The sequence below is a fragment of the Pleurodeles waltl genome, chromosome 4_2 (genome assembly GCF_031143425.1).
Source record: "Pleurodeles waltl isolate 20211129_DDA chromosome 4_2, aPleWal1.hap1.20221129, whole genome shotgun sequence".
NCBI lineage: Eukaryota > Metazoa > Chordata > Amphibia > Caudata > Salamandridae > Pleurodeles > Pleurodeles waltl.
In genome coordinates, this window is record NC_090443.1 from 1034400978 (window position 1) to 1034418297 (window position 17320).

The 17320-nt window shown below is 47.4% G+C and overlaps 1 protein-coding gene across 3 annotated transcripts in view; it reads right to left on the bottom strand.

Annotated features, from left to right (window-relative positions):
- The window catches only part of KDM2A (lysine demethylase 2A), a 448889-nt gene that overhangs the window by 325676 nt on the left and 105893 nt on the right, over nt 1–17320 (bottom strand). For 2 of the 3 annotated variants that reach the window (XM_069232944.1, XM_069232943.1), the window contains exon 6: nt 16457–16635. In XM_069232944.1, coding sequence (XP_069089045.1) covers nt 16457–16635 — 179 coding nt within the window. The remainder of the gene's footprint in view (nt 1–16456; nt 16636–17320) is intronic. The other variant, XM_069232945.1, reaches the window with a different exon arrangement.

Consider the following 17320-nt stretch of genomic DNA (forward strand, 5'->3'; position numbering starts at 1 on the left):
AATATCTATTTTCTCATTACACCACTGTAGGAAGTTGGCTCTGTATGTGCTATTTCAAAGTAAGGAATAGCATGCACAGAGTCCAAGGGTTCCCCTTAGAGGTAAAATAGTGGTAAAAAGAGATAATACTAATGCTCTATTTTGTGGTAGTGTGGTCGAGCAGTAGGCTTATCCAAGGAGTAGTGTTAAGCATTTGTTGTACATACACATAGACAATAAATGAGGTACACACACTCAGAGACAAATCCAGCCAATAGGTTTTTGTATAGAAAAATATCTTTTCTTAGTTTATTTTAAGAACCACAGGTTCAAATTCTACATGTAATATCTCATTCGAAAGGTATTGCAGGTAAGTACTTTAGGAACTTCAAATCATCAAAATTGCATGTATACTTTTCAAGTTATTCACAAATAGCTGTTTTAAAAGTGGACACTTAGTGCAATTTTCACAGTTCCTGGGTGTAGGAAGTTGGCTCTGTATGTGCTATTTCAAAGTAAGGAATAGCATGCACAGAGTCCAAGGGTTCCCCTTAGAGGTAAAATAGTGGTAAAAAGAGATAATACTAATGCTCTATTTTGTGGTAGTGTGGTCGAGCAGTAGGCTTATCCAAGGAGTAGTGTTAAGCATTTGTTGTACATACACATAGACAATAAATGAGGTACACACACTCAGAGACAAATCCAGCCAATAGGTTTTTGTATAGAAAAATATCTTTTCTTAGTTTATTTTAAGAACCACAGGTTCAAATTCTACATGTAATATCTCATTCGAAAGGTATTGCAGGTAAGTATTTTAGGAACTTCAAATCATCAAAATTGCATGTATACTTTTCAAGTTATTCACAAATAGCTGTTTTAAAAGTGGACACTTAGTGCAATTTTCACAGTTCCTAGGGGAGGTAAGTATTTGTTAGATTAACCGGGTAAGTAAGACACATACAGGGCTTAGTTCTTGGTCCAAGGTAGCCCACCGTTGGGGGTTCAGAGCAACCCCAAAGTCACCACACCAGCAGCTCAGGGCCGGTCAGGTGCAGAGTTCAAAGTGGTGCCCAAAACACATAGGCTAGAATGGAGAGAAGGGGGTGCCCCGGTTCCGGTCTGCTTGCAGGTAAGTACCCGCGTCTTCGGAGGGCAGACCAGGGGGGTTTTGTAGGGCACCGGGGGGGACACAGGCCCACACAGAAATTTCACCCTCAGCGGCGCGGGGGCGGCCGGGTGCAGTGTAGAAACAAGCGTCGGGTTTGTAATGGAAGTCAATGGGAGATCTAGGGATCTCTTTAGCGCTGCAGGCAGGCAAGGGGGGGATTCCTCGGGGAAACCTCCACTTGGGCAAGGGAGAGGGACTCCTGGGGGTCACTTCTCCAGTGAAAGTCCGGTCCTTCAGGTCCTGGGGGCTGCGGGTGCAGGGTCTCTCCCAGGTGTCGGGACTTTGGATTCAAAGAGTCGCGGTCAGGGGAAGCCTCGGGATTCCCTCTGCAGGCGGCGCTGTGGGGGCTCAGGGGGGACAGGTTTTGGTACTCACAGTATCAGAGTAGTCCTGGGGTCCCTCCTGAGGTGTCGGTTCTCCACCAGCCGAGTCGGGGTCGCCGGGTGCAGTGTTGCAAGTCTCACGCTTCTTGCGGGGAGCTTGCAGGGTTCTTTAAAGCTGCTGGAAACAAAGTTGCAGCTTTTCTTGGAGCAGGTCCGCTGTCCTCGGGAGTTTCTTGTCTTTTCGAAGCAGGGGCAGTCCTCAGAGGATGTCGAGGTCGCTGGTCCCTTTGGAAGGCGTCGCTGGAGCAGGATCTTTGGAAGGCAGGAGACAGGCCGGTGAGTTTCTGGAGCCAAGGCAGTTGTCGTCTTCTGGTCTTCCTCTGCAGGGGTTTTCAGCTAGGCAGTCCTTCTTCTTGTAGTTGCAGGAATCTAATTTTCTAGGGTTCAGGGTAGCCCTTAAATACTAAATTTAAGGGCGTGTTTAGGTCTGGGGGGTTAGTAGCCAATGGCTACTAGCCCTGAGGGTGGGTACACCCTCTTTGTGCCTCCTCCCAAGGGGAGGGGGTCACAATCCTAACCCTATTGGGGGAATCCTCCATCTGCAAGATGGAGGATTTCTAAAAGTTAGAGTCACTTCAGCTCAGGACACCTTAGGGGCTGTCCTGACTGGCCAGTGACTCCTCCTTGTTTTTCTCATTATTTTCTCCGGCCTTGCCGCCAAAAGTGGGGCCTGGCCGGAGGGGGCGGGCAACTCCACTAGCTGGAGTGTCCTGCTGGGTTGGCACAAAGGAGGTGAGCCTTTGAGGCTCACCGCCAGGTGTGACAATTCCTGCCTGGGGGAGGTGTTAGCATCTCCACCCAGTGCAGGCTTTGTTACTGGCCTCAGAGTGACAAAGGCACTCTCCCCATGGGGCCAGCAACATGTCTCGGTTTGTGGCAGGCTGCTAAAACTAGTCAGCCTACACAGATAGTCGGTTAAGATTCAGGGGGCACCTCTAAGGTGCCCTCTGGGGTGTATTTTACAATAAAATGTACACTGGCATCAGTGTGCATTTATTGTGCTGAGAAGTTTGATACCAAACTTCCCAGTTTTCAGTGTAGCCATTATGGTGCTGTGGAGTTCGTGTTTGACAGACTCCCAGACCATATACTCTTATGGCTACCCTGCACTTACAATGTCTAAGGTTTTGTTTAGACACTGTAGGGGTACCCTGCTCATGCACTGGTACCCTCACCTATGGTATAGTGCACCCTGCCTTAGGGCTGTAAGGCCTGCTAGAGGGGTGTCTTACCTATACTGCATAGGCAGTGAGAGGCTGGCATGGCACCCTGAGGGGAGTGCCATGTCGACTTACTCGTTTTGTCCTCACTAGCACACACAAGCTGGCAAGCAGTGTGTCTGTGCTGAGTGAGAGGTCTCCAGGGTGGCATAAGACATGCTGCAGCCCTTAGAGACCTTCCTTGGCATCAGGGCCCTTGGTACTAGAAGTACCAGTTACAAGGGACTTATCTGGATGCCAGGGTCTGCCAATTGTGGATACAAAAGTACAGGTTAGGGAAAGAACACTGGTGCTGGGGCCTGGTTAGCAGGCCTCAGCACACTTTCAATTGTAAACATAGCATCAGCAAAGGCAAAAAGTCAGGGGGCAACCATGCCAAGGAGGCATTTCCTTACACAACCCCCCCCCAAACGAAAGAGGATGAGACTAACCTTTCCCAAGAGAGTCTTCATTTTCTAAGTGGAAGAACCTGGAAAGGCCATCTGCATTGGCATGGGCAGTCCCAGGTCTGTGTTCCACTATAAAGTCCATTCCCTGTAGGGAGATGGACCACCTCAACAGTTTAGGATTTTCACCTTTCATTTGCATCAGCCATTTGAGAGGTCTGTGGTCAGTTTGAACTAGGAAGTGAGTCCCAAAGAGGTATGGTCTCAGCTTCTTCAGGGACCAAACCACAGCAAAGGCCTCCCTCTCAATGGCACTCCAACGCTGCTCCCTGGGGAGTAACCTCCTGCTAATGAAAGCAACAGGCTGGTCAAGGCCATCATCATTTGTTTGGGACAAAACTGCCCCTATCCCATGTTCAGAGGCATCAGTCTGCACAATGAACTGCTTAGAATAATCTGGAGCTTTTAGAACTGGTGCTGAGCACATTGCCTGTTTCAGGGTGTCAAAGGCCTGTTGGCATTCCACAGTCCAGTTCACTTTCTTGGGCATTTTCTTGGAGGTGAGTTCAGTGAGGGCTGTCACAATGGATCCATATCCCTTCACAAACCTCCTGTAATACCCAGTCAAGCCAAGGAATGCCCTGACTTGAGTCTGGGTTTTTGGAGCTACCCAGTCCAGAATAGTCTGGATCTTGGGTTGGAGTGGCTGAACTTGGCCTCCACCTACAAGGTGGCCCAAGTAAACCACAGTTCCCTGCCCTATCTGGCATTTGGATGCCTTGATAGAGAGGCCTGCAGATTGCAGAGCCTTCAAAACCTTCCTCAGGTGGACCAGGTGATCCTGCCAGGTGGAGCTAAAGACAGCAATATCATCAAGATAAGCTGTGCTAAAGGACTCCAAGCCAGCAAGGACTTGATTCACCAACCTTTGGAAGGTGGCAGGGGCATTCTTTAAACCAAAGGGCATAACAGTAAACTGATAATGCCCATCAGGTGTGGAGAATGCTGTCTTTTCTTTTGCTCCAGGTGCCATTTTTATTTGCCAGTACCCTGCTGTCAAGTCAAAGGTACTTAGAAATTTGGCAGCACCTAATTTATCAATGAGCTCATCAGCTCTTGGAATTGGATGGGCATCTGTCTTAGTGACAGAATTGAGCCCTCTGTAGTCCACACAAAACCTCATCTCTTTCTTTCCATCTTTGGTGTGAGGTTTGGGGACTAAGACCACTGGGCTAGCCCAGGGGCTGTCAGAGCGCTCAATTACTCCCAATTCCAGCATCTTGTGGACTTCCACCTTGATGCTTTCCTTAACATGGTCAGACTGTCTAAAGATTTTGTTCTTGACAGGCATGCTGTCTCCTGTGTCCACATCATGGGTACACAGGTGTGTCTGACCAGGGGTTAAGGAGAAGAGTTCAGGAAACTGTTGTAGGACTCTCCTACAATCAGCTTGCTGTTGGCCAGAGAGGGTGTCTGAGTAGATCACTCCATCTACTGTGCCATCTTTTGGGTCTGATGACAGAAGATCAGGGAGAGGTTCACTCTCTGCCTCCTGATCCTCCTCTGTTACCATCAACAGATTGACATCAGCCCGGTCATGGAAGAGCTTAAGGCGGTTCACATGGATCACCCTCTTGGGGCTCCTGCTTGTGCCCAGGTCCACCAGGTAGGTGACCTGACTCTTCCTTTCTAGCACTGGGTAAGGGCCACTCCATTTGTCCTGGAGCGCCCTGGGAGCCACAGGCTCCAGAACCCAGACTTTCTGCCCTGGTTGGAACTCAACCAGTGCAGCCTTTTGGTCATACCAAAACTTCTGGAGCTGTTGGCTGGCCTCAAGGTTTTTGGTTGCCTTTTCCATGTACTCTGCCATTCTAGAGCGAAGGCCAAGTACATAGTCCACTATGTCCTGTTTAGGCTCATGGAGAGGTCTCTCCCAGCCTTCTTTAACAAGGGCAAGTGGTCCCCTTACAGGATGACCAAACAGAAGTTCAAAGGGTGAGAATCCTACTCCCTTCTGTGGCACCTCTCTGTAAGCGAAAAGCAGGCATGGCAAGAGGACATCCCATCTCCTTTTGAGTTTTTCTGGGAGCCCCATGATCATGCCCTTTAATGTCTTGTTGAATCTCTCAACTAAGCCATTAGTTTGTGGATGGTAAGGTGTAGTGAATTTATAAGTCACTCCACACTCATTCCACATATGTTTCAGGTATGCTGACATGAAGTTGGTACCTCTGTCAGACACCACCTCCTTAGGGAAACCCACTCTGGTAAAGATACCAATGAGGGCCTTGGCTACTGCAGGGGCAGTAGTCGACCTAAGGGGAATAGCTTCAGGGTACCTGGTAGCATGATCCACTACTACCAGGATATACATATTTCCTGAGGCTGTGGGAGGTTCTAGTGGACCAACTATGTCCACACCCACTCTTTCAAAGGGCACCCCCACCACTGGAAGTGGAATGAGGGGGGCCTTTGGATGCCCACCTGTCTTACCACTGGCTTGACAGGTGGGGCAGGAGAGGCAAAACTCCTTAACCATGTTGGACATATTGGGCCAGTAGAAGTGGTTGACTAACCTCTCCCACGTCTTGGTTTGTCCCAAATGTCCAGCAAGGGGAATGTCATGGGCCAATGTTAGGATGAACTTCCTGAACAGCTGAGGCACTACCACTCTCCTAGTGGCACCAGGTTTGGGGTCTCTGGCCTCAGTGTACAGGAGTCCATCTTCCCAATAGACCCTATGCGTTCCATTTTTCTTGCCTTTGGACTCTTCAGCAGCTTGCTGCCTAAGGCCTTCAAGAGAGGGACAGGTTTCTTGTCCCTTACACAGCTCCTCCCTTGAGGGTCCCCCTGGGCCTAAGAGCTCAACCTGATAAGGTTCAAGCTCCAAAGGCTCAGTTCCCTCAGAGGGCAGAACTTCTTCCTGAGAAGAGAGGTTCCCTTTCTTTTGCTGTGTTGCAGTTGGTTTCCCAACTGACTTTCCTGTTCTCTTGGTAGGCTGGGCCATTTTTCCAGACTCCAGCTCTACTTTTTCACCCTGTGCCTTGCATTGTGCTCTTGTTTTCACACACACCAGTTCAGGGATACCCAGCATTGCTGTATGGGTTTTTAGTTCCACCTCAGCCCATGCTGAGGACTCCAGGTCATTTCCAAGCAGACAGTCCACTGGGATATTTGAGGAGACCACCACCTGTTTCAGGCCATTGACCCCTCCCCATTCTAAAGTAACCATTGCCATGGGATGTACTTTTCTCTGATTGTCAGCGTTGGTGACTGTGTAAGTTTTTCCAGTCAGGTATTGGCCAGGGGAAACCAGTTTCTCTGTCACCATGGTGACACTGGCACCTGTATCCCTCAGGCCCTCTATTCTAGTCCCATTAATTAAGAGTTGCTGTCTGTATTTTTGCATGTTAGGCGGCCAGACAGCTAGTGTGGATAAATCCACCCCACCCTCAGAAACTAGAATAGCTTCAGTGTGGACCCTGATTTGCTCTGGGCACACTGTTGATCCCACTTGGAGACTAGCCATACCAGTGTTACCTGGATGGGAGTTTGGAGTGGAACCTTTCTTGGGACAGGCCTTGTCTCCAGTTTGGTGTCCATGCTGTTTACAGCTATGACACCAGGCCTTTTTGGGATCAAAGTTTTTACCCTTGTACCCATTGTTTTGTGAAGAGGCTCTGGGCCCACCCTCCTGTGCAGGTTTTTGGGGGCCTGTAGAAGACTCTTTACTATTTTTAGTTTTGGTTGTCTCATCACCCTTCCCCTGGGGAGTCTTTGTGACCCCTTTCTTTTGGTCACCCCCTGTTGAAGTCTTGGACACCCTTGTCTTGACCCAATGGTCCGCCTTCTTTCCCAATTCTTGGGGAGAAATTGGTCCTAGGTCTACCAGATGCTGATGCAGTTTATCATTGAAACAATTACTCAATAGGTGTTCTTTCACAAATAAATTGTACAGCCCATCATAATTACTTACACCACTGCCTTGAATCCAACCATCTAGTGTTTTCACTGAGTAGTCAACAAAGTCAACCCAGGTCTGGCTCGAGGATTTTTGAGCCCCCCTGAACCTAATCCTATACTCCTCAGTGGAGAATCCAAAGCCCTCAATCAGGGTACCCTTCATGAGGTCATAAGATTCTGCATCTTGTCCAGAGAGTGTGAGGAGTCTATCCCTACACTTTCCTGTGAACATTTCCCAAAGGAGAGCACCCCAGTGAGATCTGTTCACTTTTCTGGTTACACAAGCCCTCTCAAAAGCTGTGAACCATTTGGTGATGTCATCACCATCTTCATATTTAGTTACAATCCCTTTAGGGATTTTCAACATGTCAGGAGAATCTCTGACCCCATTTATGTTGCTGCCACCATTGATGGGTCCTAGGCCCATCTCTTGTCTTTCCCTCTCTATGGCTAGGATCTGTCTTTCCAAAGCCAATCTTTTGGCCATCCTGGCTAACTGGATGTCCTCTTCACTGGGGTTATCCTCAGTGATTTCAGAGGTGTTGGTCTCTCCTGTGAGGGAACCAGCATCTCTGACTATTATTTTTGGAGTCAGGGTTTGAGGGACCCTGTCCTCCCTAGATAGGACTGGTAGGGGGGAATTTTCCTCCAAGTCACTATCCTCCTCCTCTGAGTTGCCACCCTCAGAGGGGTTGGCCTTTTCAAACTCTGCCAAAAGCTCCTGGAGCTGTATTTTGGTAGGTTTGGGGCCCATTGTTATTTTCTTTATTTTACAGAGTGACCTTAGCTCCCTCATCTTAAGATGGAGGTAAGGTGTGGTGTCGAGTTCCACCACAGTCACATCTGTGCTAGACATTTTGCTTCTAAAAGTTGGAATACTTTTTAAGAATCTACAACTGGTTCTAGAATCTAATTCAAACTTTTACAAACTTTTAAACTCTAAAAGAAATGCTAAACAGGATCTAACACAAGGCCCTAGCAGGTCTTTTAAGAATTTAGAAAACTTTTCAAATTGCAAAAATGAATTTCTAATGACAATTTTGGAATTTGTCGTGTGATCAGGTATTGGCTGAGTAGTCCAGCAAATGCAAAGTCTTGTATCCCACCGCTGCCACCAATGTAGGAAGTTGGCTCTGTATGTGCTATTTCAAAGTAAGGAATAGCATGCACAGAGTCCAAGGGTTCCCCTTAGAGGTAAAATAGTGGTAAAAAGAGATAATACTAATGCTCTATTTTGTGGTAGTGTGGTCGAGCAGTAGGCTTATCCAAGGAGTAGTGTTAAGCATTTGTTGTACATACACATAGACAATAAATGAGGTACACACACTCAGAGACAAATCCAGCCAATAGGTTTTTGTATAGAAAAATATCTTTTCTTAGTTTATTTTAAGAACCACAGGTTCAAATTCTACATGTAATATCTCATTCGAAAGGTATTGCAGGTAAGTGCTTTAGGAACTTCAAATCATCAAAATTGCATGTATACTTTTCAAGTTATTCACAAATAGCTGTTTTAAAAGTGGACACTTAGTGCAATTTTCACAGTTCCTAGGGGAGGTAAGTATTTGTTAGATTAACCGGGTAAGTAAGACACTTACAGGGCTTAGTTCTTGGTCCAAGGTAGCCCACCGTTGGGGGTTCAGAGCAACCCCAAAGTCACCACACCAGCAGCTCAGGGCCGGTCAGGTGCAGAGTTCAAAGTGGTGCCCAAAACACATAGGCTAGAATGGAGAGAAGGGGGTGCCCCGGTTCCGGTCTGCTTGCAGGTAAGTACCCGCGTCTTCGGAGGGCAGACCAGGGGGGTTTTGTAGGGCACCGGGGGGGACACAGGCCCACACAGAAATTTCACCCTCAGCGGCGCGGGGGCGGCCGGGTGCAGTGTAGAAACAAGCGTCGGGTTTGTAATGGAAGTCAATGGGAGATCTAGGGATCTCTTTAGCGCTGCAGGCAGGCAAGGGGGGGGATTCCTCGGGGAAACCTCCACTTGGGCAAGGGAGAGGGACTCCTGGGGGTCACTTCTCCAGTGAAAGTCCGGTCCTTCAGGTCCTGGGGGCTGCGGGTGCAGGGTCTCTCCCAGGTGTCGGGACTTTGGATTCAAAGAGTCGCGGTCAGGGGAAGCCTCGGGATTCCCTCTGCAGGCGGCGCTGTGGGGGCTCAGGGGGGACAGGTTTTGGTACTCACAGTATCAGAGTAGTCCTGGGGTCCCTCCTGAGGTGTCGGTTCTCCACCAGCCGAGTCGGGGTCGCCGGGTGCAGTGTTGCAAGTCTCACGCTTCTTGCGGGGAGCTTGCAGGGTTCTTTAAAGCTGCTGGAAACAAAGTTGCAGCTTTTCTTGGAGCAGGTCCGCTGTCCTCGGGAGTTTCTTGTCTTTTCGAAGCAGGGGCAGTCCTCAGAGGATGTCGAGGTCGCTGGTCCCTTTGGAAGGCGTCGCTGGAGCAGGATCTTTGGAAGGCAGGAGACAGGCCGGTGAGTTTCTGGAGCCAAGGCAGTTGTCGTCTTCTGGTCTTCCTCTGCAGGGGTTTTCAGCTAGGCAGTCCTTCTTCTTGTAGTTGCAGGAATCTAATTTTCTAGGGTTCAGGGTAGCCCTTAAATACTAAATTTAAGGGCGTGTTTAGGTCTGGGGGGTTAGTAGCCAATGGCTACTAGCCCTGAGGGTGGGTACACCCTCTTTGTGCCTCCTCCCAAGGGGAGGGGGTCACAATCCTAACCCTATTGGGGGAATCCTCCATCTGCAAGATGGAGGATTTCTAAAAGTTAGAGTCACTTCAGCTCAGGACACCTTAGGGGCTGTCCTGACTGGCCAGTGACTCCTCCTTGTTTTTCTCATTATTTTCTCCGGCCTTGCCGCCAAAAGTGGGGCCTGGCCGGAGGGGGCGGGCAACTCCACTAGCTGGAGTGTCCTGCTGGGTTGGCACAAAGGAGGTGAGCCTTTGAGGCTCACCGCCAGGTGTGACAATTCCTGCCTGGGGGAGGTGTTAGCATCTCCACCCAGTGCAGGCTTTGTTACTGGCCTCAGAGTGACAAAGGCACTCTCCCCATGGGGCCAGCAACATGTCTCGGTTTGTGGCAGGCTGCTAAAACTAGTCAGCCTACACAGATAGTCGGTTAAGTTTCAGGGGGCACCTCTAAGGTGCCCTCTGGGGTGTATTTTACAATAAAATGTACACTGGCATCAGTGTGCATTTATTGTGCTGAGAAGTTTGATACCAAACTTCCCAGTTTTCAGTGTAGCCATTATGGTGCTGTGGAGTTCGTGTTTGACAGACTCCCAGACCATATACTCTTATGGCTACCCTGCACTTACAATGTCTAAGTTTTTGTTTAGACACTGTAGGGGTACCCTGCTCATGCACTGGTACCCTCACCTATGGTATAGTGCACCCTGCCTTAGGGCTGTAAGGCCTGCTAGAGGGGTGTCTTACCTATACTGCATAGGCAGTGAGAGGCTGGCATGGCACCCTGAGGGGAGTGCCATGTCGACTTACTCGTTTTGTCCTCACTAGCACACACAAGCTGGCAAGCAGTGTGTCTGTGCTGAGTGAGAGGTCTCCAGGGTGGCATAAGACATGCTGCAGCCCTTAGAGACCTTCCTTGGCATCAGGGCCCTTGGTACTAGAAGTACCAGTTACAAGGGACTTATCTGGATGCCAGGGTCTGCCAATTGTGGATACAAAAGTACAGGTTAGGGAAAGAACACTGGTGCTGGGGCCTGGTTAGCAGGCCTCAGCACACTTTCAATTGTAAACATAGCATCAGCAAAGGCAAAAAGTCAGGGGGCAACCATGCCAAGGAGGCATTTCCTTACACTGGGGGAGGGAAGTTTGTGTTAGTTTTACCAGGTAAGTAAGACACTTACAGGGTTCAGTTCTTGGTCCAAGGTAGCCCACCGTTGGGGGTTCAGAGCAACCCCAAAGTTATCACATCAGCAGCTCAGGGCCGGTCAGGTGCAGAGTTCAAAGTGGTGCCCAAAACGCATAGGCTAGAATGGAGAGAAGGGGGTGCCCCGGTTCCGGTCTGCTTGCAGGTAAGTACCCGCGTCTTCGGAGGGCAGACCAGGGGGGTTTGGTAGGGCACCGGGGGGGACACAAGCCCACACAGAAATTTCACCCTCAGCGGCGCGGGGGCGGCCGGGTGCAGTGTTAGAACAAGCGTCGGGTTCGCAATGTAAGTCAATGAGAGATCGAGGGATCTCTTCAGCGCTGCAGGCAGGCAAGGGGGGGCTTCCTCGGGGAAACCTCCACTTGGACAAGGGAGAGAGACTCCTGGGGGTCACTTCTGCAGTGAAAGTCCGATCCTTCAGGTCCTGGGGGCTGCGGGTGCAGGGTCTTTTCCAGGCGTCGGGACTTAGGTTTCAGAGAGTCGCGGTCAGGGGAAGCCTCGGGATTCCCTCTGCAGGCGGCGCTGTGGGGGCTCAGGGGGGGACAGGTTTTGGTATTCACAGTCGTAGAGTAGTCCGGGGGTCCTCCCTGAGGTGTTGGTTCTCCACCAGCCGAGTCGGGGTCGCCGGGTGCAGTGTTGCAAGTCTCACGCTTCTTGCGGGGAGTTGCAGGGTTCTTTAAAGCTGCTTCTTGAAACAAAGTTGCAGTCTTTTTGGAGCAGGTCCGCTGTCCTCTGGAGTTTCTTGTCGTCGTCGAAGCAGGGCAGTCCTCAGAGGATTCAGAGGTCGCTGGTCCCTTTGGAAGGCGTCGCTGGAGCAGAGTTCTTTGGAAGGCAGGAGACAGGCCGGTGAGTTTCTGGAGCCAAGGCAGTTGTTGTCTTCTGGTCTTCCTCTGCAGGGGTTTTCAGCTAGGCAGTCCTTCTTCTTGTTGTTGCAGGAATCTAATTTTCTAGGGTTCAGGGTAGCCCTTAAATACTAGATTTAAGGGCATGTTTAAGTCTGGGGGGTTAGTAGCCAATGGCTACTAGCCCTGAGGGTGGGTACACCCTCTTTGTGCCTCCTCCCAAGGGGAGGGGGTCACAATCCTAACCCTATTGGGGGAATCCTCCATCTGCAAGATGGAGGATTTCTAAAAGTTAGAGTCACCTCAGCTCAGGACACCTTAGGGGCTGTCCTGACTGGCCAGTGACTCCTCCTTGTTATTCTCATTATTTTCTCCGGCCTTGCCGCCAAAAGTGGGGGCTGGGGCCGGAGGGGGCGGGCAACTCCACTAGCTGGAGTGTCCTGCGGTGCTGTGACACAGGGGTGAGCCTTTGAGGCTCACCGCCAGGTGTTACAGCTCCTGCCTGGGGGAGGTGTTAGCATCTCCACCCAGTGCAGGCTTTGTTACTGGCCTCAGAGTGACAAAGGCACTCTCCCCATGGGGCCAGCAACATGTCTCTAGTGTGGCAGGCTGCTGGAACTAGTCAGCCTACACAGACAGTCGGTTAAGTTTCAGGGGGCACCTCTAAGGTGCCCTCTGGGGTGTATTTTGCAATAAAATGTACACTGGCATCAGTGTGCATTTATTGTGCTGAGAAGTTTGATACCAAACTTCCCAGTTTTCAGTGTAGCCATTATGGTGCTGTGGAGTTCGTGTTTGACAAACTCCCAGACCATATACTCGTATGGCTACCCTGCACTTACAATGTCTAAGGTTTTGTTTAGACACTGTAGGGGTACCATGCTCATGCACTGGTACCCTCACCTATTGTATAGTGCACCTGGCCTTAGGGCTGTAAGGCCTGCTAGAGGGGTGACTGACCTATACTTGCATAGGCAGTGAGAGGCTGGCATGGCACCCTGAGGGGAGTGCCATGTCGACTTACTCGTTTTGTTCTCACTAGCACATACAAGCTGGTAAGCAGTGTGTCTGTGCTGAGTGAGAGGTCTCCAGGGTGGCATAAGACATGCTGCAGCCCTTAGAGACCTTCCTTGGCATCAGGGCCCTTGGTACTAGAAGTACCAGTTACAAGGGACTTATCTGGATGCCAGGGTCTGCCAATTGTGGATACAAAAGTACAGGTTAGGGAAAGAACACTGGTGCTGGGGCCTGGTTAGCAGGCCTCAGCACACTTTCAATTGTAAACATAGCATCAGCAAAGGCAAAAAGTCAGGGGGCAACCATGCCAAGGAGGCATTTCCTTACAACCACTAAAAGAAAAAAATTGCAATTTGTTCGGGTCCTACCAAGATGATTCTAAAACACCTCAATATAAAACTACACACAAGATTAATATGACTAAGTCTTGGTTATTGATATTGTGACTGTCATGTTGTTCCTTTCCAACTTAATAGATGAGGCGTATACTGTATACAATGCACCTATAAAATATTTTATTGAGAGAACATGGTTTGCACTTACTTTCTGCATTGGGATCGATTACAAAATAAAATCTTTTTCAAAGATGCTTTTGGGGAACCAATAGCAAACCATAAACACTGATTTCCTTTGCTAAAAACTGTGATTGGTTACAAAATATAAGCGTTTAAAAAAAATGTTTTAAGGAACTAGCAGAACACCTCCTGTTGGTCATTTATTCAAGCTATAAATAATTCGGCTCAAGGAAAGGAGGGGCAGAGAAGACTTACAAGAGCCACGGTTAGACATGCAGACCTTTGGTACAGCAACAGTGCTTGTGGCCAATTCCGCAAAAATTCTGAGTTTATAGACTCCTCTCTGCCAAGCAGACTCTGGTACCATGGCCACAGCATATAGTGAGGAAGTATAGCAGCACCAGTATGTGCGCTAAAAGGATGGGGAATCTGATATGCGTTTTGTCGGAGAAGACTGAGAAATCATGTAATTCCTGGCTAGAGAGAGAGAAGATAACCTTTACAGCCCTTGGTGCATGCAACAGAGAGCAATGTTATCAGCTTCATTACAAACGTTGAAAGGTAGCGAAGTACACAACCTTGTTTGCTGTATATAAAGAGTTCACAAGATTCTGAGTTACAAGTTTTCAGGGTTTCTACTGATATGAGCCTACATTCTTATAAACACTAATGCCTAAATGAATCACATGACCATCTGTTTTACCTTTTCGATGCATAGCTGTGCTGCTTTGAAATAGGGAATGTAACTCTTTGTAGTGAATAAACATGTCGTTGTTTCAAAATAAACAGATTCAAAAGCATCAAGTGGTATTGAGCTATCTTGTTCACTTAATATGGTGCGTATATTCTTGACTTACAAAGCGTACGATAGGGACTGTTGTTCAGAAACCTACTCAGATAGGAAGTAACAGAAGGGAGGACATTCTCACCTGGCCACCCTATTCCAATTAATAAGTTTTGCTTTTGTCCTCACATGGAGTACTATAAGCACCCTCATAAAACTAATGATAAAAACAATGAAATAGTACAATGATTAAAATACGGTACAGTAAAATTTATATAATTCCATAAATGATTAGAATATTCAAAATTATGGTAAACATCTGTAAGAGAAGGTGGACAAATTAGGCAAGCTTGTTTAAAATTATACACTATTCCTTAAATACAGATTTCTCAAGAAGTATCTCTGACAAGCGGAGTGTGAGGCAAATTAACAAAACACGCTTCAACTTTTGCATTCTTTCAGGACATATGAAGAGTTTGGTTTCCCTACACCAAGGTCCTTCACATCTGCCAGTGTAACTAAACTGTTATGGCTTAAAAGTAACTCCTTGAACTAGGTGGAGACATACTCTACATCTGGAATGTTGAATTAGCAGATCTGGATTTCAGACGTACCATCATATCCAATCCTTTGGAGGCTAGACAGCCCACTCAGGGCTATGGGGGACTGTATCAGTTGTTGATACTTATGGTTATGCCTTCTAAACTCTTGAAGGAGTCCCGTCAAACATATTTAATACCTTCTTTGAAGTTCGCTGGTACATGTTAATTCACAGTGATGTTTCAGTGAATGCCATTCTGGGAGCCCTCTTTCATAAGCTTCCTTAACCATCTCCAAAAGTACATTTACTCTCATCCTCTGAATCAGAGCTTTCCTTGGCGTTATTCTTTAGAAGCCAGATCAGCATCCTAACTTCTCTGTGCTTCAAAATCGTTGAGAAAAAGGTTGGGAAGATTTGCTATCCTTTGCTTTATGAGAGGGATAAACGCAGTAAATACATCCTTTGTAGGTATTCTCAGATTGTAGCTTCAGGTACCACAAGCTCTAAAGAGACCTTTCTGGATTTGCAGCGGGAGTCCCAGCTCAAACATGGGAATTAATTCAAGCATGTGAATCTATGAAAGATCAAATACTGGAGACGATAAATTACTTATAAAAGGGAGATTCATATAACTGTTGGAAAAGTGAGCATTTTACACTACTGCAATTCACTTTGAATAAAAGACAGTTTGTATTCTGAAAGAAGCACTTTTGTTGGGATTTCTTTAAAAAGGGTGAAGGAGTAATAACTGCACAGATGCAATTCCCACTAAAGAGGGGTGCTTAGCAGCTCAGTTCTCTCTGTGCCTCCCCTTGCCCTCTATTCTACATCTTTCTCAGCTAATGACATCTATCACAAGTCAAACTCAAACAAAACAGATTTCTTCTAAGCGTACAAAAAACAATTCCGATGGTGGAGTCCATCTGTGGTGAATTGTGGATTCGTTGTGACTGCATGGGTAGTCATTCTTGAAACACAAGCAGATCCAAACAAGAGTTTGAGAAAAAAAAGCTAGCTGTAGCATTTGAGAAAGATCTCTAGGTGAGACTATTCATAGCTGTTGACTCTACAACAGAATCATGCTGCAAAACTACATATTCCATCATGCAAAATGTGGAAAAAAAAGCTCAGACAGAAGAACCACCTCAAACAAGGCATAAGAGCATTTAAAAGCTGTATTATACCCTTTATAACAATATATAGAACTATTAGCAGTTTTGTCCGCACTGGAACACAGAAATATAGATTACCAAAGTGTTCTGGCACACTCATCTGTAAATAATTCAAAAGCACATGATAATATAATAAACCATTGGTGCTGGAGAAAAAACATTAACTGAGGACCTTCAGGCATCATCAGAAACTAATCAAAATACCTACTCGTAATATTGAAAGACTACACACAATTAGCTTATTTTACCAAGATCCACCACTATACCAGTACACTCTGAAGAGAGGTATATAAGGAATAAATGCTGGCAAACTTTCTCATTAGGACTGTCTTGATCTTGCTCAAACAAAGAAAGATAGTGGTTTTTAAGCCGAAGGTGGACAGCGTTCAAATAAACTGCAAATCTATACTGACCAGAGCGTGAAAAATTGAGAACTCCCAACTAAGCCTGTTGTAAGGTACCAAAAGAAAAAAAGGCTGAAAATTCCCTTCAGTCGTATCAACATTCTAAGTGTGAAGAGGCCTAAATATCTCAAGGAGATGGTTCAATTTATGCTGCGGTTTCCTGATACTGGAAATCTTGAAGAAGAAAGAAGAGCAAGAACTCACCGTGGCTGGCCTCTGTACTAGGCTTTCAAGCCTGGTGTGGCTGAACTCCAGACTGATGACATTGTACAGCTTCTCTCGCTCTTCCTCGGGAGTCTCATAGTACTTTGCCCACTGCGACATGGACATCTCGATGTCGCGCTGTGTATTTACATCCATCACGTCCACAATGCGCCGGCTACCTGCCCGTGAGGAAGTGCAAGGACAAAATGGAGACAAAGTTGGAGGGATTAAACATAACACCTTGCCGGGCGGCACCATTACCCTCGAGAAATGAACATTATCAACTAGGAGAAAGATTCATCAAATGGGTGCTTGATGAATCACAGTAAGTAAAGAGGGCTGATAATCTTATCCCTCAACACTGCTCACAAACAGCTTCCATTTCCTACTATTCTCACACTTGCAGGAAATGCATAACAGTTGCAAATCCGATGGCATATGCAAGAGAAAAATCAACATATACGTATTGCTCGGATGAAAACCTTTCTTATAACTTGGCTACCTATTAGCAACAGAGGAATGCTTTAAAATGCATTCCAGAATTACTGTACTTCAGGCATTTCAATCACAGGTAGTACCCCACAAACCAGTTATTGAGATCAGACTTGCCCCACACACAGCACCAAACACTGCTAGCACCACAGCTCACCAAAACTGCCCTGGAAGAAGTGCCTTCTTAGGATGAGGGGAAGGAGCTGTGAAGTGTCGCTGCTTTTGTGGGCAAGTGTCCATTTTTTCCTTCATGGACACACCACCTAAATATTCTTTACCAACATGTTTAGAACCTAGGTATATCTGCAAGGCTGAAGCGCATCATATTTTTAAAAATACTACATCTCTCTTAGTCCTTTCTCCTCCCTCCTT